This window comes from Podarcis raffonei, chromosome 16 (assembly GCF_027172205.1).
Source record: "Podarcis raffonei isolate rPodRaf1 chromosome 16, rPodRaf1.pri, whole genome shotgun sequence".
NCBI classification, from domain to species: Eukaryota; Metazoa; Chordata; class Lepidosauria; order Squamata; family Lacertidae; genus Podarcis; species Podarcis raffonei.
In genome coordinates, this window is record NC_070617.1 from 31,915,231 (window position 1) to 31,942,968 (window position 27,738).

General features: G+C 43.7%; 1 protein-coding gene across 2 annotated transcripts in view; it reads left to right on the top strand.

The window, feature by feature from the left end:
* The first annotated feature begins 12,774 nt into the window (after positions 1 to 12,774).
* The window catches only part of LOC128404124 (uncharacterized), a 47,575-nt gene continuing 32,611 nt past the window's right edge, over positions 12,775 to 27,738 (top strand). Inside the window, exon 1 of one of the 2 annotated variants that reach the window (XM_053369471.1) lies at positions 12,775 to 13,000. In XM_053369471.1, the coding sequence (XP_053225446.1) occupies positions 12,911 to 13,000 (90 nt within the window). In that variant the 5' untranslated portion in view covers positions 12,775 to 12,910. Of the gene's footprint in view, positions 13,001 to 13,061; positions 13,151 to 27,738 lie in introns of those variants that run through there. The other variant, XM_053369472.1, reaches the window with a different exon arrangement.

Sequence of the window (27,738 nt, forward strand, 5' to 3'; positions counted from 1 at the left end):
CACAAGGGTCATCTACTCCTGAAATGGAGGGATCGTTTTGTCCAACATGGCACAGCTTCCACCCTGGGATTAAGAGTCTCATGCTCTACAAACTGAGTCATATGTTCTGGTTTAAAATAAAAACAAATTCAGCTGATCTTAAGAAAGACCCTCAGCTGTGGATTGTTGGTTGACACTGCAGGGGTGTGTGAGAGAGAGTACAGATCCTCCAAATGTCTCTACTTTCCAGGGACAGTCCTGGATTTACAGAAGCCAATCTGGTTTCTGATTTGATCCCGGAAAGTCCCGCTTTTCCTTCGGACGCCCCTATTTCCATCGGAGAAATGTTGGAGGGTGTGGTATGATGTCCCTGTTTTGATCAGAGAAACGTTGTGAGGGCATGGAGTCGTGCGATCCTGGAGCCAAGAAGATCAAGTACAGTAACTATGCAACCTTTAGAAGGCAGCTGAACCCCTGCCCTAAGTCTCCACATGCAGCTGCTGGGTGATCTTGGTCTAGTCTCTCAGCTCCACTCACCTCACAGAGTGTTTGTTGTGGGGGAGGAAGGCTCACACACACGGCCTATATCCCCCAAGTGCCTAGTGGACAAGAGGACGGTGGGAGGCGCCTTTAAATGTGTAGATTCGGGAAAGCAGAATGTTAGCCACTTTGAGACTCCTTCGGATAGTGATAAAGCAGGATATCAAATCCAAACTCCTCCTCCTCCTGGGTCTAAAACCCAAAGAACTATTGCCAGGCAGTGTAGATGAGGGATGGGGGATCTCAGGCCTGGGAGACAAATGCAGCCTTCCAAGTTTTCATCTGTTATGGCATAATCTATTTATTTGTAACAGTATTGTAAGTCACTTTGAGACCTTTAGGTAACAAGTGACTAGCAAATCTAATAAATAATAATAATGTCACCATCACTATCATCATCATCTGGGCCTTGGGACTCTTCCCATGTCGCATCCTCTTACATTCCTCATTAGCCTTACTTTGGACCCTCCTTGGCTGTTTTTGCCTGGCTAGAATCTGTCCTTGAACTCTCATACAGATCCTTGCCTACATGAATGGCATATACCGGTAATAGTGGCTCTGTGTTTGTAGAAAGTAGCCTACTGTACAAGTGTTAATTTTACATTCTTAGCCCTACCCACTTTCACCTCTGGCCTCATCCACCCCTGACATGTGTTCATTGCAAAATGGTCCAGAAAGGAATGAAGCCCTCAAGCTAAAACTTCCTTCACCTCTGGAGTAGACAATACTGAGCTAGACGGACCATCAGTCGGTGACTCAGTGCAAGTTAGTTCCTTTCGTTTGTGAGCAACTCCTACAGGCAAATTGTGCATAAATTTGTGATGGTGTCTTAACATACCAAACAGTCCAAATCTTTGTGTTATGACAGCTTAATCAGGAGCTGCCACATGCTCAGAGTTAAACTGGCAACAACACACCTGGGAGTTCATGTAAGGTGACCCTTAATCTAAGGTTGAGACCATTTCCTTTTCTTACAAGTTTTCCATGGCTTCAACAACTACCTGGCAAGCTTTGATTCAACAGGTGACGCTCACCTGCATATCTGTGCTCCATCACAGAACAGGCAATGAGGTGGAGGGGTGGCCATGTAACAGACGGAGGCAAGGTTACACCAAGAACATAATAATGCCCACTTCTAAACCTATCCATGCTTCTTAACCTGATGAGACAATACCACTGTACATCAATGTACACCTAGAGGATTGTGTAATAATTGCTGCGGAAGCTCCACTAACCTCTACAAACTAGCAAATTTTTAAAAGCAGGGATGACGCTGGACCAAAAAAAAGGGGTGGGGTGGGATTTATTTGATATATTCATAAGTATTTCTATGCCAGTATAACATAAAATGTCAGGGCAGTTCTACAATGTTAAAACATAAAACACAATTTATAAAAAAATACAAATAACAAAGTGACTGGCTAATAAAAAAATAAAAATTAAACAATTGCAAAGGCATGTCAGAATAAAAGGGTATTTAAGAGAAGCTTGAAAGTCAAAAGCAAGGAAGCCTGTCAAATCTCTTTTGGAAGAGATTCTGAGGCTGGTCTGTAACCCCGGGGGACAACAGGCAGTGCCCCTCCATATGATCTCCATGATTGAGCTGGGATATAAGGGCTCAGGTGGCCCTTAAGATATCCTGGACCCAAGTTCTTTGGTGGGGGGTTGTATATCAACACAAGAAACTGACCCAGTAGGATATAAGCAACCAGTGCTGATGTTCGGGAAGCGATGTCACATGCTGTCAGCTGTCTGCCTGAATTGGCTCAGGAGAAATATACTTTCTGGAATTCATAACATCTTTTCCTACTGAAGGCCAGTTGAAAATTATGCTCTATGAGCCTGTCGACCTGCTGCCACTTCCACTTGCTGACCAAAGGTAAGTTTTGGGGAGGGGCAAGCATAATCAAGGCAAATGCAATCTGCTTATAGCAGGCTATGCCTCCCTCAATTTTGCTAGCAGGATTTCAGTCAGAAGTATCCAGCTGTGCATGTTCCTCAGATTGAATTCATCTAACTTTCCTAGTAATCAAACAGGCATTCTTTCCAGTTCTTCGTTTCTAAACTAAACCAAAGGCGAAAAGGCATATTGTGGATTTCTCAGAGAGCCAGCAGGTGGCTACCTTTCCACATTAGCAGTCTGGGATTAAGTTTATGCTTTGCTGGCAAATAATTTCCCTTTTCAACAGGGACTAAGCACACAACCCAGTCAAATTTAAGCCTTTTTAAGCCCTATTTATTTCCACTGGAGACTTTTCAGCATGAATTTCTTGGTAAACATGTGTAGAATCAAGTAGCACATCAAGGGATGGGGGTGGAGATCCTATTCAGTTCTCATTTTAGGAGAACCCTAATTCTATTTTTTTATGGCCTGAAACTATTCTCAGAATTTGTACTTCTCAAAATTCTGCAACGCAGTTCTCCAGCCAAGTCATGTGTACAAAAATGTATTTACTAAGGTAAAGTGTGCATAAAAATGCATTTATTTGGTAAAAATAGCACACAAAGATTTCTTATATTGCTGTACAGAAAAGTGCTTGAAGAAACAAACAGGTGACAAGGAGCATGCTGGCAGTAAAGCACATCATTCAGAGTTAAAGTTAACTATTCGCAAAAGCACAATCTTCACAGACTTGGCTGCATGAGCAGAGCAGCTCATCCCTGGTAGGTCTGAACCCATGAATCAGTTGCCAAGACTGAAAGCCCCTGTCTCCCCACAAAAAGCCCTCCATGGCTTTCCCCAGGCAATCAGAGACTGGGCCTGCATGCAGTCTTCCACTGCTCCGCCTATTTCTGCCCTCTTCTGGTTCTGGGAGACAAGGTAGGAGTGGAGCTTGTTGAAGAAGCAGGAGGAGACACCCATGACATCTCTGCCTCCCCATCACCTACTTCAGCTTTGAATTGGGCCTGGCAACTAATGGGCAGCCAGTGCAGAGTCGGGTCAAGCAGATCTTGCCTGATATTAGCTCCATGTGGGAAAACACATTGGGACCACACAGAGGCATTTTAAGTCTATCAGTCACTGTAGGACATGAACATAAGTAGAGTCCTGGTGGATCAGACCAAAGGCCTGTCCTGTTTCTGAAAGAGGCTAATGGGAAACCCACAAGCAGGGCATCTGATGGCCTTTAGCTAAGTGGAATTTCTACCTACTTCTGCATCAGTAGAAGAGGCCTACTGCCTTCAAGCGTTGCTCATGGGCCTTCCAGAGAAGTCTATTTGGCCACTGAGTGAAATAGGATCTTGAATTAGGTGGACATTTTGGTCTGATCCAGCAGGGGTCTTTTTATGTTCGTGAATTGAAATGCTCCAATCTTCATGGCTGCCCACAGATCCACAAACAACCAGGACTGGCATCCGTACAACATGAAAGAGAAACAATGCTTGTTTCAGTTAAAACCTTCTGGTTTAAGTATATTGCACTGCTAAGTTGGGGAAACAATCCCAAAGTACAGTGGTGCCTCGCAAGACGAAATTAATCCGTTCCTCGGTTTTTTCGTCTTGCGAAGCACGGCTATTAGCGGCTTAGCGGCTATTAACGGCTTAGCGGCTTTAAGAAAACAAGGAAACAAAGGAACAAAGGAAACAAACTCGCAAGAACTCGCAAGACGTTTCGTCTTGCAAAGCAAGCCCATAGGGAAAATTGTCTAGCGAAGCGACGCAAAAACCGAAAAACCCTTTCGTCTTGCGCGTTTTTCGTTTTGCGAGGCATTCGTCTTGCGGGGCACCACTGTAAATCCGAAACTCAACTGTCACATTGCCAACTAATGTGATTATTACAATGTCATGGCGGCTTTGAAGTTAGCTCTAAATCCTGGGAACAAAAAATAATAATAATGAATCTTAACTTCTAGTTTTAAATATGTTTCTTTTACAGAGGAAGGAGGGCAGAGTTTGAACCGTGCCCCATTTGTACCCCAAATGTAAGCAGAAGTAAAAGGCTGTTCACAACACCAAGCAACACAGATGGTATTGGACCCCTAAATATATTGTAATCATCTTCATGGTGTGAAAGATTGGTCAAAGGGGAAAAAGAGAGGAAAGCCTACAACATTTGAGGCTCTTTTAGTTTAGATAAAATATGAGTAAGAGGAAGCATGGATGGCTTATGAGAACATGAGAACATGTTGACATTCAATGAAGCTGAATACTGGAAGACTCAGGACAGATGGGGAAAAGAACTTCTGCATGCAACAAACCTAGACAGCATCTTAAAAAGCAGTGACATCACCTTGCCAACAAAGGTCCGTATAGTAAAAGCTATAGTTTTCCCAGTAGTGATGTATGGAAGTGAGAGCTGGACCATAAAGAAGGCTGATCGCCAAAGAATTGATGCTTTTTAATTATGGTGCTGGAGGAGACTCTTGAGAGTCCCATGGACTGCAAGAAGAACAAACCTATCCATTCTTAAGGAAATCAGCCTTGAGTGCTCACTGGAAGGACAGATTGTGACGCTGAGGCTCCAATACTTTGGCCACCTCATGAGAAGAGAAGACTCCCTGGAAAAGACCCTGATGCTGGGAAAGATTGAGGGCACAAGGAGAAGGGGATGACAGAGGACGAGATGGTTGGATAGTGTTCTCGAAGCTACCAGCATGAGTTTGACCAAACTGCGGGAGGCAGTGGAAGACAGGAGTGCCTGGCGTGCTCTGGTCCATGGGGTCACGAAGAGTCGGACACGACTAAACGACTAAACAACAACAACAACTTCTGCATACAGCACATACTGTAGTTAAACTATGGAACTCATTCCCACAAGAGGCATTGATGGCCACCAACATGGATGACTTTAAGAGAGGGCTAGACAATTTCATAGAGGTAAAGGCTGCCAATGTCCTACCTCAGCTGCTAGGAGGCAGCATGCCTCCGAATGCCAATTGCTGGAAAATAACAAGCGGGGAAATGTAAAGGATGAGCCTGGGAAAACCTTCCACGATCAAGGTATCTCCCCTTCCAGGTAAGTAATGTGCTGCCTTTGGCACACTTAAGTGGATGGTTCGATAAGACCCTGGTTAATGAACAGCTGTGTCTGTGTGGAGCTGGAGCAATAATATACGTTGAACGTGTTCTTCTGTGCTGTAATGGTTGATACTCCCTCTATCAAGAGTTTATCTGAAAAGACCTCCTAAAAAATGCATGAGTTGCTCTAAGCGTCCAGTGCATCTTCTTTGGCGACCACTTGTAGCCAACTAAGATTGTCTTCCATGAACATGGTCTTAACAGTGACTCCGTAAGTGACTGTGGAGGCCAATTCTGGATCCACACATCCTTCCACAGTGGGGACATAGGTTTCCAGGCGGGAGTTGGTCACGGTGAGGGTTTGCCAAATGTGCCTTCCTCCTAGCATGTTTCTCCCTTTCGTCCTGAGTTCGAGCATCTTCAAAGTCCACTCTGAGCAGAACGAGCCCAACCATGAGGCAAGGTGAGGCGGCCACCTTGGGCAGCAGGATTCACAGGGCCAACAGATCCAGCCTCCTAAGAAATGCATTGCCCGTTGCTGCTGCCGCTCTACAGTGGCCTCTTGGCGAATAGGAGGCACTGATGTAGATCTTTATTCCCCCTTGTGTCTGATGTAGATCTTCACTCACCAGCTCTTCCCTGGCGGGAGGCAGGTACCATTTTGTGGTCCTCCTAAGGTGCCAAAATGTCTTGGGGTGGCCCAGGGTGCTGGACGGGGTGGGGGACAACTTTGGTCTGACCCAGCAGGTTCTGCTTATGTTCTTATGAGACGGTGGACATATTCACAGTTCTGAGCTGTGTTAAATAAACAGAAGATTATTTTCCAGTGCCTCTGTACTTAGCCCAGGTGGCAGTAAAGTGAGAGGGGAGGGTGTTATGTATTGAAGTTCTCACCCTGGCCACCAGGGGTATTGTGTATATAGTTTTCTTTTTTTTTTAATAAATATTTATTGAAATTTTCAAAAAATAAAGAAAAAACAAAAAAACAATTAAAAACACATAAAATTTACATTCCTTACTATCAATAACCAATTTCCTTGACTTCCCCACACCTCCCCTTCTTGTATTCCAGTTCCAATTTTTAGCTCAGCAAGCTCTTGTCCCCAAACTTTACCTTATTTTCTTTAATTCATTTTAGTTAACCAATTTTAACTTATAAACCTCAGTCTTTATACATCAGTACTTATTCTTAAAAATCTTTTTCTAAGGTCGACCCCAATTCCCTTCCACGAATTCCCCATTTTTATATTAGTAACAAAACAAAATTAAAAGAGACAGAATATAATTGTACACCCTTTGAATTCCCAAAGCCCCCCCCCTTCCCGGTTTCGAACCCCAGCAAATGTCCATCAGTCTATCTGCTGTCAGCCTGGCAACCTCACGTCCGAGGCTCTTAATTCTCTCTCAATTCCTCTCTGCCGGTTTTTTTGATAGTCCTTTATATTGAACACCAAATCTCGAAGAAGCTCTGTCCCAATAAGGTCCATATTTCTTCCAACCAGGCCTCCATATTTAAAAGTGGAGCCAAAATCTTGTTTCTTACTTCTCTTAAGTCCAAATGTCCCAAAAGCTCCAGTTTCCACTTTAGCCAGGTTTGTAATCCATAGGTCTTCAGATCTCCACATAAGGAGATCTCTCCATTCTCCATTCTTCAATTCAAACCAAATTTTCATCATCCTGATCTTATTTTCCTTTGTATCCATCTTAACCGGCCTCTGGCTCTCCTTAATCATCTGTGGCATTATAGCTCCTCCTTCCTTTTCCTTCAAATCATCATGTATCTCTTTCCTCACATTCTCAAATTTCTCAGATTTCTTTTCTTGTTCAGCTGCAGAGATTTTTAGTTCAGCTGCAAAACCTTTTTGTTCAGCTGCAAAGCCTTGAGTCAAGTCCCTTCCAGGCTCAGTGGTTTTATTTATTGCTCCATTCAATATTGTAACATTTGTAGCCAAAGCATCACCTTGTTCTTGTAACTTTCCCAAGAGAAAAAAAGTCCTCTCCAGTTCAGCCAGTGTTTTTCCACTTACAGCCATTCTTGTAATGTCCTGAACCCCCTCTAGAGGGGTTCTGGTTTCTTAGTATCTTCCAGTTCCAACCCAAAAGTCAAATTAGCCTTTTCTTCTTTATTTTTAACAATTTATTACCAAATTGTAACAAATATAACCAGCAAAGACAACAGAAACAAAGTTCTCCTTTTTTCCCAACTTTGACAGCTAGTTTGACAGCTGTCAAAGTCTTCTATATCTCTTCAGCAGGCTCTCTCACCGATCGCTCCCGGGTCTTGGGGGAGGGGTGACAATTCCGCTCTCATTATTAGCTCTTATCCTCCAGCACAATCACTTATATTGCCAAAACGTGGAGTTAATTGCTTTTATCCACAAAAGAGAAAGGTGTTCTCTTAACCTTAGTTATAAAATCCTCCACACTTTGGCCTCACAACAACAGCTTAGGCTGAGAGATACTGGCTAGTCCAAGGTCCCTCAGTGAGCTTCATGGCTGTGTGGGGGATTGGAACCCAAGTCTCCCAGGTCCTCGTCCAACACTCTGGTGCTGTGGTGGGGGAGGACGGAATTTGTCCTCGGAGCATTGCAGCACACAGAGAAGAGTTTGCCCTTAACTCCCCAGCTTCAAGCTTAAATAAATATCCCCTCCATACATTAAGGAGGCTTTGAAACATGAACTCCAGTGGAAGCTTGGCTGCATCCATATTATGCATTTAAAGCACCTGGGAACTTGTGTGCTGTGAAGATACCAGAGGACAACCCCATATATGTTGCTCTTTGAAGCAAGATCTTCATGGGAACATTTGCTCAGGAGTTCAGCGATGCTCCCTCAGAACCTCTCTTCTGCAAAAAAAAACTCTGCACATGCTCTGACACTCAAGATTCTGTTGAAACGGAGAAATGTGAGCCATTCTAGAAGCTTGGGGAGGGGTGGAGAGAGAGGGGGGGAATTCCCAGAGTTTCCTGGGAAAAGAGGTTGACTTTTAAACCACTCTGGGAACTGTAGTTCTGTGAGCGCAACAGGGGACTATCAACTATCAACAAACTACATTTCCCAGGATTCTCTGAGGAAAGCCATGGATGTTTGAAGTGGTATGATACTGCTTTAAATGTATAGTTCAGATGGGGCCTAAGTCCCTTGGGTACTCCTATGTGCCAAGAGACTTAAGGAACTGAAATAATGGCTTGTGAATACCGTGACTTATTGCTTTTTTAATCCTTAGGAATGGCCAAAGTGAAACTGGGTGGCAGGTGGAAGTCGAACCTGGTAAGAGGGAAGAATTACTGGAGAGGTGAAACTGGGTCTTTGGCAGCTTAAGCAAAGAGGGGGAAACAGCATGTGTTATATCAGTATGTAGCTCAATTTTAGAACAGCAGCAGAATTGGCATTTTCTTGAAGGGATTACGGGTGACTGTACTCAGATGACCTCTACAAAGGAATTCAGCTAAGGGGAGTCATAAGTTCCTAAAAAGAACGGCAATTTTAAACCTGCAGACTCCCCTCGTCCGCTTGCGCTATGTGCTTGACAGGTTATTCCAAGCACATTATGTGCTTGTCTGAGACTCTCTGCAGGCTTACATCCTAAAGATGTAAGAACACTAATCAGAATCTTTGCTACTGTCAGATTAAGGCTCTTGTTCAGAACTTCGTGCGTTCTTGTGGGTTTTTCTTTCTTTTCTAAATCCTTTTGAATTCCTTGTCAGACAGATTTCCCCCCACCAAAAAAACACACATCCAACTTGTATTAACATTGGCAATCACAGGGGGATTTAACTGCGAGAGCTGAGAAACATCACAACTCAACTTCTCTTTCAAAATTCAGATTAAGCGCTGGGAAGAAGGGCTATGTTTCATAAAATGCCATTGTCGGATGACAGCAGTTTGGTAGCCAAAACAAAATAAAGTGTATTTTGAATGATAGCCCTTAGAAAAATGCACAGTAGGTGCAAGTCCGAAACTGTGTTGCTGTTTATACACCATCAACAGACAATGGGGAGAGAAAGTTAAATAATTGTAAGTTTTAAGAACTCATTTTGATCTTGTGTTTTCCTCCTCCCGCCCTTTTCTTTTTCCTTGTATGCCATGTCTTTTCTTATTATTGTTTTTATTGATTTTCATGGCTAACAAAGGCACATATAGCACCTCCGTTTTCAGTTCATAGAGTCCTGTCTACAAGTCAGTCACGTTTGGTGTGACACACTGCTATCATAGGCGTTGTGGAGTTGTGGGGGAGAAAGATGTGGGGAGAGATTAAGTTATTTTGAGATTAAGAGCCTGAGGGAAGAGCCTGAGGGAAGGGACATCTACATCTGCACCATATATTTAAAGCAGAAGATTCAATCTCTAGCTGGCAGGCAACTCTAGTTGAAACTGGGTAGGTATAGAAGTTGGAAACACAGCAAGGTCATTCCTGCGCCCCTGCATTTCAAGTCATGTGCTATACAGACCAGAGAGAGGGCAGAGATGTTTTCTTCACACAATGCCCATTTCCTGATTTGCTTCCCTATGCTGAAATCCAATTCACTGAAGCTGTCATCTGAGCATGTGCAATGGTTATCTGAAATGTACACACCTCATCTTAACTGCCACTTCCATTTTCAGATTGGATGGAAGTTGGTTTGAGGGAAAGTACATAGTTTTTTTTGGTTTTTTTGTTTTTAACATATTTTTATTAAAGATTTCTTGGTTTACAAAAGTATGTGCAATGTCTCTTTTTTCAAGTTACATTTTCTACAGATCAGTTTCATTTGTTGGAGACATTAGTGTTACATTAGGAAGAAAAGGGGGAAAGAGGTGGAGGGGGCATAGTGAGTGGGGTGGGGTCGGGTGGCAATGCTTCTATTCTACTTAATGTATGTGTGGGGTTTTGTGTCAGCGTTGCTTGTGCTGGTCCTCTTCACTATTTGTTTGTGTTCCTTTGGTGGTGAGAGAGGTTGGAGTTGGCCTAGGGTGTGGTTGTTTGTTTGTGACTGGTTGTGGTGAACGTTGTTTTCATGTGTGAGTGGGGTGGGAGTACATAACTCAGTTGATTATACAGTGGTACCTCAGGTTAAGTACTTAATTCGTTCCAGAGGTCCGTACTTAACCTGAAACTGTTCTTAACCTGAAGCACCACTTTAGCTAATGGGGCCTCCTGCTGCCGCCGTGCCACTGGAGCACAATTTCTGTTCTCATCCTGAAGCAAAGTTCTTAACCTGAAGCACTATTTCTGGGTTAGCGGAGTCTGTAACCTGAAGCATATGTAACCTGAAGTGTATGTAACCCGAGGTACCACTGTACAGAGGTCAGCAAACTTTTTCAGCAGGGGGCTGGCCCACAGTCCCTCAGACCTTGTGGGGGGCAGGACTATATTTTGGAGAAAAAATGAACGAATTCCTATTCCCCACAAATAACCCAGAGATGCATTCTAAATAAAAGGACATTATACTCATGTATAAACACGCTGATTCCCGGACCATCCGCAGACCGGATTTAGATGGTGATTGGGCCTTAGTTTGCCTACCCATGTGATAGAACATGAGACTCTTAATCTCAGGGTTGTGGGTTTGAGCCCCAAGTTGGGCAAAAGATTCCTGCACTGAAGTGGGTTGGACTAGATGACATTCGTAGTCCCTTTCGGCTCTACAATTCTATGAATCTATGAGTATTTCTCAAGAAGCTACAGGGTACCTATTGACCGTGGCTAACATCCAGTGTACTCAGCGGTGGAAGCATGCTGGAGCCAGAGCAAGTGGTAATGTGTACACAGCCATGATCAGCTAGCAGATGATGGGGAATATTTTGCCTGAGACTGTCAACATGACTGGGCTAAACAGACAAATAATCTGACTTGGGGTGGGCAGAGGTTGATTAAGATCTATTGGTGTATCATCAAATGACTTGCTGCAGGTCTGCAAAGGATTTTGCCTCCACAATAGTTGAGCAATTAGTACGTAAACTTTATTAGCCCAGTTAATCCAAACATAAATTTTATTAATTTCCCCCGCCCCTCCACACTGGAGATCAAAGCCGTTTTGTGTATGCTCAAAGCATCAAACAGGCTGATAATGCATCAGGCCTGTGTTTTTCATTATACGGTGCTAGTTTTGACAGCGATGTGGCGCTGAAGGGGGAAACATTACTTTAGTTTTTTTTATCCATTGGATTAGAAAGGCAAGAATACAATTATTAAAATATCACTTATGTGCTTTGATTCACAGAACAAATAAAACAATAGTTTATTAAGTAGGCTAGTGCGGCTTTGAGCAATTTTTAAGTGGTCCATGGCCATGCACACATAGAAGTTTGGAAGCTGCTTCCTCCTGTAACTTAGGAACATAGGAAACTGCCTTATACCAATCATAGGAGCCAATATTTGAGGGGGCCAGCTCACCCCCAAGTTGAAGGCCATTGCCATTCGAATGGTGTGTGCATGCCAAGTCATGTGATTAATTATTCAAGGCGTTGGTTACCTGAAGGGGGGCCCCATATTTTAGTCAAGTTGGTGCCCCTGATACCAAGCCAGAGCAGGTCAACATTGAGTAGCAGTGGGTCTCCAACATTTCAGGAAGGTAATCTCTCTTAGCTCTACCTGGAGATGCTGAGGACTAAACCTGGACCCCCATGTTCCTTTGACAAATATTTATCAGAGCTGAAAGTGGAAGTCCAATAGATACCTGTTTTGTTTGTCCCTGTAAGACAAGGCAAGTATTGGGTAAGGTAGATCATTTTGGACAGTTCTTCAGTAGGGCAGGGAGATCCTCAACTTGGTAATTAAGCCTGTAACAGCTGCTGGACTTATAGGGGCAATTGCAAAAATAAATAAATCTCCTCCTCTGATCTTAACTTTTTTTCTTTTCAAAGTGGACTGGCTCAGTTGTGGAAAACTGGCTTTGGGGATTGGATAGGAAGAGAAGGGAAGAAAGATAACCCTTTATAGACCTCTTTTTGTGTGGTGGTGGGGTTTTGACGACACCACACCACAACAACAACAACAACAACAACAACAACAACCATCCATGAGTTTCTCCCACGAAATCAAGGCTGCTGGCTGTGTGCAGCTCCCATGCCCAGAAATCTTCCTGGGACCTAAATGGTGTTTGAGCAAAGGGAGGAAAAGACTCAACTTTCCCCATCGTCTTCCACCCATCTCTGCTGCAGGTGATACACACCCTGAGGGTGTTTTGTGTTTGTTTTTTTGGGTGGGGTGGGGGGAGTTTAGAGCGAAGAGAAAGGAGATGAGGGGAGGGAGAACAGGAGGAGAGAGTGAGTGGAGGAGGAGGAAAGCGGGAATGAGAGAGAGAGAGAGAGAGAGAGAGAGAGAGAGGGCGCAGAAGGAGGACCAATCTTGGGAGGGAAAGGTATTAGGAACAGCTGCTCTAGCTCTTGCTCCCGCTCCCTTCCCAACGCACAAACCCGCTGCCAAAAGCAGCTCCAGCAGCCAACAAGCATGGGCAAAAGTCCCCCTTTACCCCGGAGATCAGGCTGGCTCCATCTGTTGACAGCGGCGGCGTTCTGCATCTGGGGGTCAGAAGCCAAGGTAACCCCGTGGGGATGTTTACGTGGTGGGCGGGCGGGAGGGGAGGGGGTGCTCTCTTTCGGGTCCCCCTCCTTCCTTCCTTCCTTCGGGGTAGATTTCTCCCTCTTAGTGAGGGGTGGCGGGGCACCCTTAAAACTCCCAACTCCAGCGGTAGGTGATGCGTGGGGAGTGGGGGGCTAATAACGCCGAGCCACAAAGTGTGGGGTTGGTGCGTAATTGCGGGGGGGGGACGGGGAGGGGGGGTTGGTTGGTGGGTTGGCTTGTCCAGACATGCCAGGATGTTTTTGTTTTTCCAGCGAGTGGTGGTTGTGCTGGGGGATCTGGAAGAGAAGGAAACGCTTTGATTTGCAAATTGTGCCCATGTGTGGAAAAAAAAAAAAAAAGTGGGTGGAGAACGGGAGGCGGCTACCGCCTTTCAAGTCAGCGAGGGGAGATGTTTATGATTTTCTCTGCCCGAGAGTGGAGAGCAGCGTACACGGTCGCCTTTTATTCTCACCCCGTTGACTCTGGTCTTTTTCTGTTTTTCTGTTTTTTTAAACTATGCTACGCGGAAAATTTGGAGACGGGGGGTGGGCTATAGAGCAAGGACACACGAGTGTGTTTTCCTCTTTGATCTGTCACGTGTACCCCTCCCCTCTCTCCCTCCCTCCCCCGCCCGCCCCGCTCTCCTTTTAATTAAGTTGCAAGGAAGGACCTGACCACCTCATATCTAAAAGGCTTTTCACGCTCTGGAATCGGTGCCTTAGATGGAAATCCCGATTAAAACAGGTGAGGGGGGCGCGAGACAGAGCTGCTCAGATGAGCCTGTTGAGCTGATTAATTTGGTCCTCTGGCCACAGATAACAGAGGATGGCTTTTGCTTTGTTTTCAGGGACTTGGAGGTCTGAAACTGTACCTGCTACCTCCTGCCTTCCTCCTACTTTCCCTTTTTAGGCAAACAGGTGCTTCAGGCTTTTGTACAGTTGCAAAAACCTGTGTGATCTGTTTGATTGCTCTTCTCACACTGTTGCTGTCAACGTGGGGTGAAGTCTCTTGCTCAGCAGGTATTTTGGCGGACAGTTTCCATTATCCCTGACTGTAAGTCATCCTTTATGAGGCTAATCAGGGGCGGACATGGGTCATCTTTTGTAACATGGCGCCCTGTGCAAGGCCAAAATTTGGCACCCCGAAATGGATTTCCCCCCAAGTTTGCACCCCTTGGCTTGGTGCCCTTTGCAGAGGAACAGCCTGCACCGCCCTAAATCTGGCGCTGGACCAGCGAAGTGAGGAGTTGAATAACATCTGAAGGGCCACTGGTTCTCGATTCCTGTCTTTAAAGATATTGTAAGAGGCAAGTGTCATAGGCTAAGCATTTGTTCCATCGCTGAAATTTGGCAGTGAAAATGGCAGAGTTCGTGAGTGTGCGTGTGTTTAATTTTTATGCCATGCTACATTTCCAATAAGGCTTTCAGAGGCAACAGAAAATAAAACATTACAAATAAAAATCAAAATACAATAAAGATCCACTTTTAAAGCAGCACGATTAACAGGAAAAGCTACAGTTTCCAGGATTCTTTGGGGAAAGCCATGTGCTTTGAGGGTGTGTTGGGTGTGCTATAAAATGTATGGTGTGGATCGGCCTATGTTCCATTGGTGCATATCATTTTGTCAACAGAACAAGTGTACCACTAAATTACTTTAACTTAGCTCTACCTTGGACCTAATGGTCCAAACTATAAATGATGTTGATTACGTTTTTAAAAAATATATATGCAGATTAATTCATGTAAACAGTAACCTCAGGGAAGCCTTAACAACTTTGGGACTGTGAGGAGTAAAATTTTAACTCTTTTCTATCCCTGACATGCTCCTGGCAAAAATCCTCACTCCAAAGCTGCTGTTTGCATTTGTAGTGTCCATTGGCCCTGTTCAGATGAAATGGAAGAAGTAGCTTCTGAGAGCCAATTTTGTCAGGATTTGGAAAGAAAGAGTTAAACTCCACTCCCCAGGCCAAAGAAATATCCCTGTTCAGGCTCCCCCCTCTGCTGCTGTTGATATAAACAAGCACACATGTCAATTGCATTAGCACAAGTAACACCTTGTCTCCATTGGCCTAAAGTTCCTTGATTTTGACCATGTAGTCATAGGAACTCATTGGGTCTGCCCCAGGGGCACAACCTGCTTTAAGTTTCTAGAGTTGAATTTATTATCCCAGAGGAGAAAGTGTGTGATGTATTATTGGGTGGTAACTGAAGTTGTGTTTTTTTGCTGCCAAGGGTCAGAGTCTGGATTATATTTTCTGAAGGTTTGTAAGGTTTATTAATACGACTCGGTGTGAGAGACTGAATCAGTCTACCGTGAGAGGATTTTTAGGGCCCACCCAGTTTTTTTGATTGTACGTTGTTTCAAACTGTTTTTTAAAATTGTGTTTAAATTGTTGTGATCTGTCCCAGTAACCTGCCCCAAGACCTTAGGGTGAAGAACAGATTAACAACAACCAACTATGTCCAACTGGGTGGGAGATGAGAAGGGAACATTTATATTGCTGTCTGTATGATGCTGTATTGCCCTAGATAGAGGTGGGTGAATTAACTGGTTGTATTTAATGCTGCCTAGGATTTTTTGTGTGCCAGATGTTAGCCTTGCAACAAATAGCTGGCTGCGTACTAGCTGTATTATGGGTACTGTGGTAGTTGGGAATAGTTGAGGGTGAGGTTTGTGTGCAGAGGACTGCCAATGATGTATTTGGGAGATGTTTTTGTGGGTGGGTGACGTGTGGGTGCAGCTCCTACCTCAGTTATTTTGTTTACCCACGAATGGAGTTTGTGCTGTGTTTTCATATTTGATTTGTATTTTTTACTTTTTCTGTTTAAGAGAACATTGTATTCCCCTTCACAGAGCTACAATTCGCAGTCACTTAAGAAGCCACAGTTCCCAGGATTTTTTCCAGGCAACTCATTGGCTTTGAATGTTCATTGCACACTATCAAGCGTCCATATGACTGGACAGATGGCTTTTGAAGAGGAGAAAGTAAGCAGTCTGGGGTCTTTTTTTGGCCTTCATGGTTTTGACAAGAAATAACATTGGCTTTTTCCTTTTAAGACTTCACAAGCCATTAATCTTGTGGCTGTGAAGTTTTATTTCTTTTTCTATTTCTTTGTTGGAAACACAATCATTTTGAGTCATGAATATGATTTCAACATTGGTCTGTTTAAAGACCATTGCACAGCTTTGCAGCACATCTAAGCATGGTTCTGAGAGCTAAAAAATTAGTTTCTGTCAGAGCCTTCTGATAGACCTCCCTATCCCTATTCAGACAAAAAAAAAGTATAATTTCCTGCCTTGGAGCTTTGATTGGACAAACCACTAAGCCTGCAAATTTATTTTTAAAAGATTTATTGGCTAGGCCTTCTTCCCACAAAGGTGGTAAACCTATGACTGGACTTTACTACTTTCAATTGCAGGCGGGGACGCATATGATAGGATGTGAGGGTGATCTGGCTGCGACATCTGTCACCCCATTGATCGCCAGGGTTGGTTTGGCTGATCTGACTGGCTAGGCAGGTTGCCCCTCCCTCCCTCCCTGCTCCTTGTGCGTCCCTCCCGAAACTGCGTGCTCAGTGGAAGATGAAGACCATCCCAGATAGAAGGAGCCTACTGTTTTTCAGTCAAGGGTGTACGATAGAATGTGCCTCCGTGTAAAAATAAAAATCCTTTGTGTGCACAGAAAGCTAGCAGATCAGGGAGAAGACATGGTCAGAAACTCCCCCCCCCCCGAAAGGCTACTGTTCTGTATGCATGGAGTTTTATATAACAGAACTTTCATTTATGAGAGTCCTCATCTGCATATCTAGGAAAACTGTAGTTTCCCCCCTCATGGGGCTAGAATTTGCAGTTTCCTTAGCAGACTACAGTTCCCATGATTCTTTGGAAAAGTCATTGGCTATAAATATGGCATGGATCTGCCTGTTATTGCACAAGAGAATACATAAGCAGGTTTCTGGCTGTTGCAAATGGATTGCAAATAGATTGTAGAATCTTCTGCACAACAAGTTCCTGCTAGGAGGAATGGATGCCCACCCACTAGTTTGCGCGAGTCTATATAGCATCCTTCTCCAAGTTGATGCCCTCCAAATGTTTTGGTCTGTAACTCCTCACTGGTGGAGACTGCCATATATGATAACACTGTACACCCCAATCTTATATATGTGTACTTGGCAGTAAACTCAATCGAGCCTATTCCCAGGTGCACTGGAGTGCAGCCCTAGTTATATCACCTTAATTTGGCTCTGAATATTGTTGCTTGTATATCTTTCCAAATAATCTTTGCTACATGAACTAGGTGGATCCTAATGAAAGATGTATTTGGAGACATCATCAGAGAAACCAGTCTCAAAGAACTTATCACATTCATCCCAGGTCATTGTGAAAATAAATTTGGCCAATAGATTGTACTGTAGAGATAGGGTATCTCCTGTATGTGCAGGAAGTCCCAGGTCCATGTCTTTGCATCTCCAAGTAGGACCAGGGAAGATTCCTGCCTGAGTCCCTGGACAACCAACAACAAGCCATTGCTTCAGCTTGTGGTTTGTTGAAAGTAAACACACTATAGTTAAGTCACTGGCAGCATTCAGGCATAATTCTAAACCATAGTTTTGGGTTATGTGCAAACCAGACCACTGTGTACTGGACCCGGAAAATCCTGTTGGCACTACATACTTGGTGTAAACCCTGACAGCAAGAGACAGAGTTTATTTCAACCCACTCTTTGCCCCCCCAAAAAAAGGTCAGGTTAAATTTGTGGCTATACACATGCCACATAGTATATGCAAACTTGGCCAGTGCCCCAAGTCTATTAAGGGAGACCCTCCACACCCCAGGAGTAACAAGTAAGTCCCACAGAGATCCCGTAAGGCTATCCACTAGCATATGTATGTAGTTGCATCTTTATAAAAGTGAAAATATCCTCACAATTTGTTTAGATCTGTGGTTCCCAAACTTTACTTCCCACAGACCATGGGGAAATTGTTGAGGGTTTTGGTGGACCACTTGATGGTTTTTCTGGGTGGAATTCGACTAAGGTTTACTCAGAGTAGACCCATTGAAATTAATGGGCCCAACTTAGCTGTGTTCATTAATTTCAGTACATATGTAGTTGCATACTAACCTCCGCCTGTCGTAGCAATTGCAATACTCTGCAACTGTATTTTATTGCTTGTTTTGTTTCTTGCCTGTTACTTTGCTGTATTTCAAATTGAATTCTGTAGCGTTCAGGTTGTAACACAGCAGAATATTATGTGAGAAGTGGAGGAGGCAATGGATGAACAACTGCAAATCTATATGAATATTTGATGTGACTGATGGGCTGTCTCCTGTCTCCAACCACAAATCCACAAAAACAGCACAGACCACCATTGGTCCACAGGCCACTGTTTGGGAACCCCTGGCTTAGATGGTCTGGTGTGGTTTCTCAGGCTCACAGTAGCCATATGATGTGGGTTAGGTCGAGAGGTGGGTGATCCTAAGGACACCCAGTGAGGTTGACAACCGAGCAGGAATTTGAAACCAGATTTCTCTATCTATACGTCTTGTTTTCCATATACCATGCTGCCTTAATTAGCAGAAGCAGTGCCATAATTGTGGAGCATGACGTTCTCTCTTTTTATGATCATGCCTCAAGGTTCATTCTTCCCTCCTCTGCCCCATTGAATGGCTGATTTGAAAACTGGGTCCAATTTATTTTTGGGGAATTCTGTTTTTTATTAAGAAAAATAAAATAAAAATAAAACCACAGTATGTTGATTCCAGGAGGAGGAAGCACATATGCATAGTTGAAATTAAATGCTTCCTGCTAGCTCCTAAGTGTGGGGCAGTGTGTTATCTAGAGTGCAGGCTTTTAAGAAGCCTGAATTCAAATCCCCCCAGGGACACCACTTAGGTAGGGCAGGAAATGCCGTCTCCCCTCCGCCTCCTTTCTTTCAGACCACATGCAATGGCTTCTTAAAGGAGTCTGTACCTCTTTCTCCTGCTGTTGTGAACGTAATAGTCACTATAAAGAAGATTGCAGAACTAAATATATTTCCTAGGGAGTATGTTCAATTGGGAAGGGATGCGGGTGGCGCTGTGGGTTAAACCACAGAGCCTAGGACTTCCTGATCAGAAGGTTGGCGGTTCGAGTCCCCGCGACGGGGTGAGATCCCGTTGCTCGGGCCCTGCTCCTGCCAACCTAGCAGTTCGAAAGCACGTCAAAGTGCAAGTAGATAAATAGGTACCGCTCCAGCAGGAAGGTAAATGGCGTTTCTGTGCACTGCTCTGGTTCACCAGAAGTGGCTTAGTCATGCTGGCCACATGACCCAGAAGCTGTACGCTGGCTCCCTCGGCCAATAAAGCGAGATGAGCGCCGCAACCCCAGAGTCGGCCACGACTGGACCCTAATGGTCAGGGGTCCCTTTACCTTTTACTTCTAAAGGTGGGTGGCGTAAATGGTTCTAAGTTGTTTTGATTTGGTGGTTTTTTTATATATAATAGCTTATTTAATTGTTATTCAATATTTATAATGGATTGGTGTGCAATTCTGTGGCATCTTGTGAGCCACCTTGGGTTCTGCACTGGGAGAGTCGGTGACGACTGGACCTAATGGTCAGGGGTCCCTTTACCTTTACCTTTAAGTTCAATTGGAGTAAGGGGTGACATGAGAGAGATGTTTCTTTTCTCTTCCTCAAAGCACTAGAACTCCAAAGAAGCGGAATGTTGGAAGAATGTCCTGCAGCACAGTTAAACTATGGCACTTGCTCCCACAGGAGACAGTGATGGCCACCAGCTTAGATGGGTTTAGACAAATTAATGGTGGAGAGGGCTATTGATTGCTGCTGGTCAGGATTGCTATGCTTCCTCCACAGTCAAAGGCAGTAATGCTTCTGAATACCATTTGTTAGGAAACGCAGGAGGCGGAGAGTGCTCTTGTGGGTCCTGCTGGTGAATTTCCCATGGGCATCTGGTTGGCCACCATGAAAACAGGATGCTGGACTAGATGGTCTGATCCAGCAGGCTCTTCTTATGTTCTCAGATCCTCCAGGTGTTCCTATTTTCCAGGGACATCCTTGTTTTAGAGAAGCCATTCCAGTTTCTGATCTGATTCTGGAATGTCCCACTTTTCCTTAGGATGTCCCTATTTTCATTGGAGAAAAGTGGGAGGGTATGGAGTTATCCTGTACAGTGGTACCTCGGGTTAAGTACTTAATTTGTTCCGGAGGTCCGTTCTTAACCTGAAACTGTTCTTAACCTGAAGCACCACTTTAGCTAATGGGGCCTCCTGCTGCCGTTGCGCTGCCAGAGCACAATTTCTGTTCTCATCCTGAAGCAAAGTTCTTAACCCGAGGTACTATTTCTGGGTTAGCGGAGTCTGTAACCTGAAGCGTATGTAACCTGAAGCATATGTAACCTGAAGCGTATGTAACCTGAGGTACCACTGTATAGGCAAGGTTTTTTTTCAAAATGTTTAATCTTTTATTATCAGCCCAGCAAGACAACGACAAAAATCCACCAACAGCATACAAATCAGTATGGCTAACCTGATCCAAAACACCCACCCACCCCACTCACACATGAAAACAAAGACCACCACAGCCAATCACAAACAAACAACCACACCCTAGGCCAACCCCAACCTCTCTCACCACCAAAGGAACACAAGTGAATAGCAGAGAACCTGCACAAGCGACACTGACACAAAACCCCACATATATTAAGTATAATAGAAACATTGCCACCTGACCCCACCCCCACACCTCCCCCCCGCTTTCCCCCTCTTCTTCCTAATGTCTCAATAAATGAAATAGATCTGTAAAAAATGTTACTTGGAAAAAGAGAGAGAGAGAAAGAGACATTGCACATACTTTTGTAAACCAAGAAAATCCTTAATAAAATACATTTGAAAATAAATATATAACCCTATTCACTAAAAAAATTAAAATGATTTATTATGTTTTTTTATGTATGTTGGAAGCTGCCCAGAGTGGTTTGGGCAACCCAGGAAGATGGGTGGGGTTTAAATAGTAAAATTATCATTATGGAATGGGACGTCCCTATACAGTGGTACCTCGGGTTAAGTACATAATTTGTTCCAGAGGTCCGTACTTAACCTGAAACTGTTCTTAACCTGAAGCACCACTTTAGCTAATGGTGCCTCCTGCTGCTGCCGTGCCGCCGGAGCACAATTTCTGTTCTTATCCTGAAGCAAAGTTCTTAACCTGAAGCATTATTTCTGGGTTAGCGGAGTCTGTAACCTGAAGCGTATGTAACCTGAAGCGTATGTAACCTGAGGTACCACTGTATATGAAAACAATGGTCAGGGTTGATGGGAGTTGTAGTCCAAAACATAGGGCATGGCACAGGTTCCATATCCCGGCCTAAGGCAAAGGATGGGATAATAATGTAAATAACATGTAGCAGAAGAAGGAGAGAGAATGTCGCAGGCAGTCTAGGGCTGGTTGCGCTTGAAGCAAGAGAGAAAGTCTGCTGTGTGTTTTTTCCATGACGGATCACTCCCGAGCTCAGTGAAGTATTAAAAAATTTCAACTCCGAAACTATGTCCATCAATTAGCAAAGAATGCAGTCTGATTAATAAAGTCTATGACATTTCAGCTATTAAGTCTGTAAAAGCAACTGGCAGTGGAGCCAGAATCACAGCTTGCCGTACCGAGGTCTCCTGCCAGATCAACCGACCAAATAATGCAAGTTGAATCCGTACAGTAAATGATGCAGCCAGGGCAACAAAATTGGTGCCTTGGCATGCAACTGCTGAAGCACTGTTTATAGCCAGGAAACACTACCACAATTAGGGGGGCGGGCAGGGGAGGAATGGACGCTTCTCTTCCAGTATCGGCTGCTACTCTAGTGAACTGTACCAAGTCATACTGTTTGGGGTTGTATGCAATGTACCACTGCCTTGAAATCACTTAGGGGTATAGTTGTGCTAACAGAACATTGTTGCACAAGGGAAAATACAAGTGCATTACCAAAGTTTACTGTTAAGCAGATTACACAACTGTTGTGTTGGATTCCCTTGTTGCACAACCTTTAAATGTTGCCATCTGCTGGCGCAACAAATGGACATTGGAAACAGCCTTTTGTACACCTATCCCAATACAGACTGGCAGTGACTCTCCAGGGTCTCTGAGAGTGGAGGATATTACAGCAGGGCCAGCTGCTGTCACACTTGCCTTCTTGCAACCATTGCAGGAAATAAGAGCCAACTCCTAGGTGCTGAGGAGTCTTCGCACCCCCAATAAAATATTTGAGTGGACCGGGGGCACCCAAGTTGATAGACATTGCTATTCAAATTGTGTGTGTGCACACTGTGTCTCATGTGATCGATTATGTGGGGCGGGACTTACCTGCCCACTCCAATATTTTATTCAAGATGGCACCCCTGGTTCAGGGGGTGGCTCTGCTTATCATTTGCTCTGGCTCCACCTAGTGGTTGGTCTTCCTGCCTTTCTGCCCTGCCAGTCCCAATTCCACTGGAGGAGGAGGAGGAGGAGTTTGGATTTGATATCCCGCCTTTCACTCCCTTTAAGGAGTCTCAAAGCGGCTAACATTCTCCTTTCCCTTCCTCCCCCACAACAAACACTCTGTGAAGTGAGTGGGGCTGAGAGACTTCAAAGAAGTGTGATTGGCCCAAGGTCACCCAGCAGCTGCATGTGGAGGAGCGGAGACGCGAACCCGGTTCCCCAGATTACGAGACTACCGCTTTTAACCACTACACCACGCTGGCTTTGGTGTTAGAGCTGGAGAGTCCCCAAATACAGCAGGACTGGCGTACCACATTTTTTAGTAAAGAGGGGAAGGACAAGAGAGACCTAAGCCAAGCATTGCCTTCTGCATGCAAAACAAGTATAAAATCCAGGTGTAGTTAAAATTCACAATTAAAAAAATCAGTCAAGGTAGTTAAAAGGATCCATAATTTAAAAATGCAATAAAACAAGCCAGTTAAGAAGCATAGTAAGGAAAACGGTGTAAAAGGCAATTAAAACAATTAGATCACAAGTTCAAATTCAATGAAATGCTTGCCTAAATGGGCACATCTTCAGGAGCCGGCAGAATGCCAATACTGATGTGACCTCTCATATTTAAGCAGGAAGGGCATTCACCACCAGTTAAGAAGTCTGACTCTGTTACCACAAGCTAATAATTGTCAATCTGTGGCAAAACTAACTGGGTTCCATTTGATATGGCCCCAAAATTGTAATAACACAATCATCAAACCAAAGGACCAACATAAGCATGATGTAGAATGGAAGTGTAACTCCTTCCCCTCCCCAAAAGCAGAAGACTTATAAAACAAAAACCTTGGGGTTACACCAGATATGTTGATACCTCCCTCTCCCCCCCCCATGGCCTTGTTTTGGCTGCAATCCTGTCAGTGCTCCTCACCTGAATTTGTTATTGGAAGGAATGATAAGGAGCAAATACCAATGATGTTCACTAAGGTACATTATCTGGGGAGGAAAAAACACAGAAAGGGAGTATTTCAAATCTGAGGCTGCAATAGGGAGACCCACAACTGGGAGCTGGGAAATGGAGACACGGGGGGTGCTTTGTGCAGGGCAGATTTAAAGAAGAAACATATTCTGCCGCCTCCTGGTTGACAGTTCTAGATAGATAGATTTTTGCATCAACCACTGGCCTGTATCATTTAAATATGAAATACAAACATAAAATCATAGAACTGTAATGATGATGATGATGATTGTTGTTCTTGTTGTTTAGTCGTTTAGTTGTGTCCGACTCTGTGACCCCATGGACCACAGCAAGCCAGGCACTCCTGTCTTCCACTGCCTCCCGCAGCTTGGTCAAACTCATGTTCATAGCTTCAAGAACACTGTCCAACCATCTCGTCGTTTGTCGTCCCCTTCTCCTTGTGCCCTCCATCTTTCCCAACATCAGGGTCTTTTCCAGGGAGTCTTCTCTTCTCATGAGGTGGCCAAAGTATTGGAGCCTCAGCTTCAGGATCTGTCCTTCCAGTGAGCACTCAGGGCTGATTTCCTTCAGAATGGATAGGTTTGATCTTCTTGCAGTCCATGGGACTCTCAAGAGTCTCATCCAGCACCATAATTCAAAAGCTGCTGGTTTCCCCTGGCAACTTTGGGCAGCTTCCAGCACTTATAAAAACATAATAAAGCACCAAACATTAAAGACTTCCTGATATTGTAGAGTTGGAAGGGACCACAAGGGCCATCATGTATAAACAATTAAGGAAATAAAATTATCAAACTAAAAACACCAGCTGTTACAATCTGTGTACAAATAAAAACACTACTTCACAGAGAAAGGTACCAAACTCAATTAGAATTCTGCTGTAATTGACTATATAGCAATCTTACAACTGGCATATAGGCATGACGTTGACCATTTGAGGTTGCCTCCAACACAGAAAATGATCATCTGCCACCAGCTATGACACTTGCATGTTTAGTGGACAGCAATGCCCATTGAAAATTCCAGTTTCTAGATATGACTGTTGATAATAATAAAAGTGGCCACCTGAAGCTGCTCAACGTTTGGCTCCTCTCTGGTCATACCAAATTCCATACTCTGGTTTGAGAGTGGAACTGAAGGTGTTCGCTTTTTTAGAATGTGGATTTATGTTTTGGGTTTTCTATCCAAGCTTGTTCATAGGAAGCTGCTTTGTACAGAGTCAGACCGCCACCTACCTCAGTATCATCTACACTGAGCTGCAGCACCACTCCAGGGTTTAGGCAGGAAGTCTTTCCTAGCTGGAGACGCTGGTGATTGAACCTGGGACCTCTGGCATGCAAAGCAGACTCTCTACCACTGAGCTACAACCCTTCCCTTCATAAGTGCCTAAGCATAACGTCCCTATGTATAGATGCCTGATGCTGATTTGCCATGACAGCTGCTTTAGGGAACGCAGTGTTTGGGGTATTCATGTCTCTGTTTTGGTGCCTAATGATTTGAGTGCATGAAGCATAGCAATACTCTCTAATGACGACGGGAAAGGAGAATTTCTAAAATTGCAACTACTGACGTGTCTGTGTATTGTTATAACATGCTAATTGCCTTTTTACCTCAGAAAGGGTAGCCGGTGTGTGTGTGTGTGTGTCAGGGGGGGCGGGAGAGAGAGAGAGAGAATTTAAAACAGCTAAAACAACTCTGGAGACAAGAGCAGCATCAAAAACTCTGCAGCAGTTTCTTTTTAAGTCTGAGAAAATACAAATCGGAAAAGTTTATAGTGTGAAGTTGAACACCATTCAGTAAAGCGTGTGTTGGCATGCCTCTAGCCATAGATAATAGGCAGCATCCTACTAAATAGATCTGCTAGCACAAGGACTTCAGGCAGCATGAAGAAATATTCCCTCCTTTCCGATGCCCCCCTAAATCTGTTCTGAGGGTCCCCACAAACCCTTGGGGAGGGCACAGAGGAAGTACCACTGGACAAGCAGAAATACTTGCATTAGCAGAACTATTTAGTTGGATACAGCTCAGTGAGTTTCAGAGCTGGGAACCATGACTTAGAACTAGGGATGTAAGAAGGCATCGGTTTCCATTCCAATTATGTTCCAACTGTGCAGTGCTGTTTCCGTTCTGCTGCAGTTCAGTTTCTGGGAAAATCCACATTATTCGTCTTGCTGTCTGCAGTGGCGGAATTTAATGTAAGTAATTACATTGTTATTAAGTTATTCCATGCCACTCATTTCAATTTGATGGAAACACAATGCAAATGGGGGGGGGGCATCATAAATTACATATCATTTGCAGGCTGAAAACAACAGCAGCAAATACTGTTTGTATTCCTTTCCAGACCATGGGACAAATTCTGCAGACGTTGGCAACTTCTGTTTCAATTTCCATTCTAATTCTCCAAAATCCCTACTTAAAGCAGGGTTAATGGGGAATCTGCAATCCTTCAGGTGTTACATAAAAATGTAAGAATAGTTTACTGTCCTGAATCTTGCAACATTTGGCTTCATTGGAGTTCCACGAGTTCTTGTTATGAGAGAGGGAGAAAAGCTCTACATAATTTTATAAACTTCTATCATGTTACCTCTAACTCACCTTTTCTCTAAACTAAGAAGTCTCTAACACTTAGGATTGCCATACATCTGGAAGTTCCCAGACACTGCCAGGATTCGGCTGTTGGAAATCTCTTTAATGTCCAGGAAAATGTCGGAAGTGTAGATTTTGGTGAATTTCCTTTAAAATAGCTTTAAAAATTGCAAAAAACAACAACCCCTCAACAACTTTTGTGTCTGGATTTTCACTTTTTGAAATATGGCAACCCTACCAGCACTGCAACCTTCCTTTATAGGGCAGTTGATCCATCCCCTTGATCATTTTGGTGACCATTTTCTGAACCTTTTCCAACTCAACAATATCCTTTTTGAGGGGAGGCAACCAGAACTGTACACAGTACTCCAGATGTGGTCATAACATCATACAAGTATGATGGCTTTACAATATTGGCCATTTTATTTTCAATTCCTTTCCAAATAATCCCTAGCATGGAATTTGCCTCTTTTTTTTAACAGTCCCTGCACGTTGGGTCAACATCTACTGTGACCCCCAAGTCTTGCTACTCATCTGTCACTTCCAGTTCAGACCCCATGAGCATGTATGTGAAACTAATGATTTTTGCTCTAAAATGCATTGCTCTACACTTGCTTACATTGAATTGCATTTGCCATTTTACCACCCTTTCACTTAATTTGGAGAGGTCCTCTTGGAGCTCTTTGCAACCTCCTTTTGTTTTAACAACCGTGAACAATTCAGTATCATCAGCAAGCTTGGCCACCTCACATCTAACTCTAACAGTGGTTCCCAATTAGCTAAGTACCATGGACCCCTTGTTTTTCAAAAGCCAAGCTATGGACCTCCTACTATTGAAAATTTTATTATCTCTATGGTAGTTTTTGTTATGTGAATGGTGCCATGGAACCCCTGGGGTCCGCAGCACCACCGACTGGGAACCACTGCTCTAGATCATTTATGAACAGGTTAAAAAGCACGAGTCCCAGTACTGACCCTTGAAGCCTCCACTTTCTACTTCTTTCCATTTGGAGAACTGTCCATTTATTCCTATTCTTTGCTTCCTGCAATTTAACCAATCCCTGATCCATGATGTTGCTAACTTCCAACTCCCACCAGCCACAACCTGTATAACGAATGGCCATGGAAGACTGGAGTTGTCGTCTAGCAATATTTCTGTTATAAAACCTTTTATATTTCCAAAAGTGTTATTTTTTTTGCTAGCTGACTCTCCCACCGTATACAGTAATAACCCCCCTTTTCTTTTTGACATTTCCAGGATAAACCCAGGTATTTTCTCTGTTACTAGGGTTAGATAAAACCACACCACTACTTTGTTACTATCTCCCTTTATTGCTATACATAAGGCAATCTTTTCCATAAGCTTTCCCATACTTCCATTGGGGTATTCTTTCCTTTATTTTCTGCATCAGATTAATCATAAAATCCTTTATTTGCTTGAATTCTGTATCATATTTCAATACTAAATGATATGATTTTGACAATAAACAGTCATTTTGGTAATTAATTTTTCATAACCCATCAACCTTATTGAATTATCATTAATCATGGGATTTTTTATGTTTATGAAAACCTGGATGTGCTTAAAGGGTTTTCCTGGTTTAATCTCCTCTTGATTCTTTAATAATCAGGCTTCCTATCCTGAATAACCAAATCTCTATATCTAAGGATGCTGTTTTTCCTCCAGATGT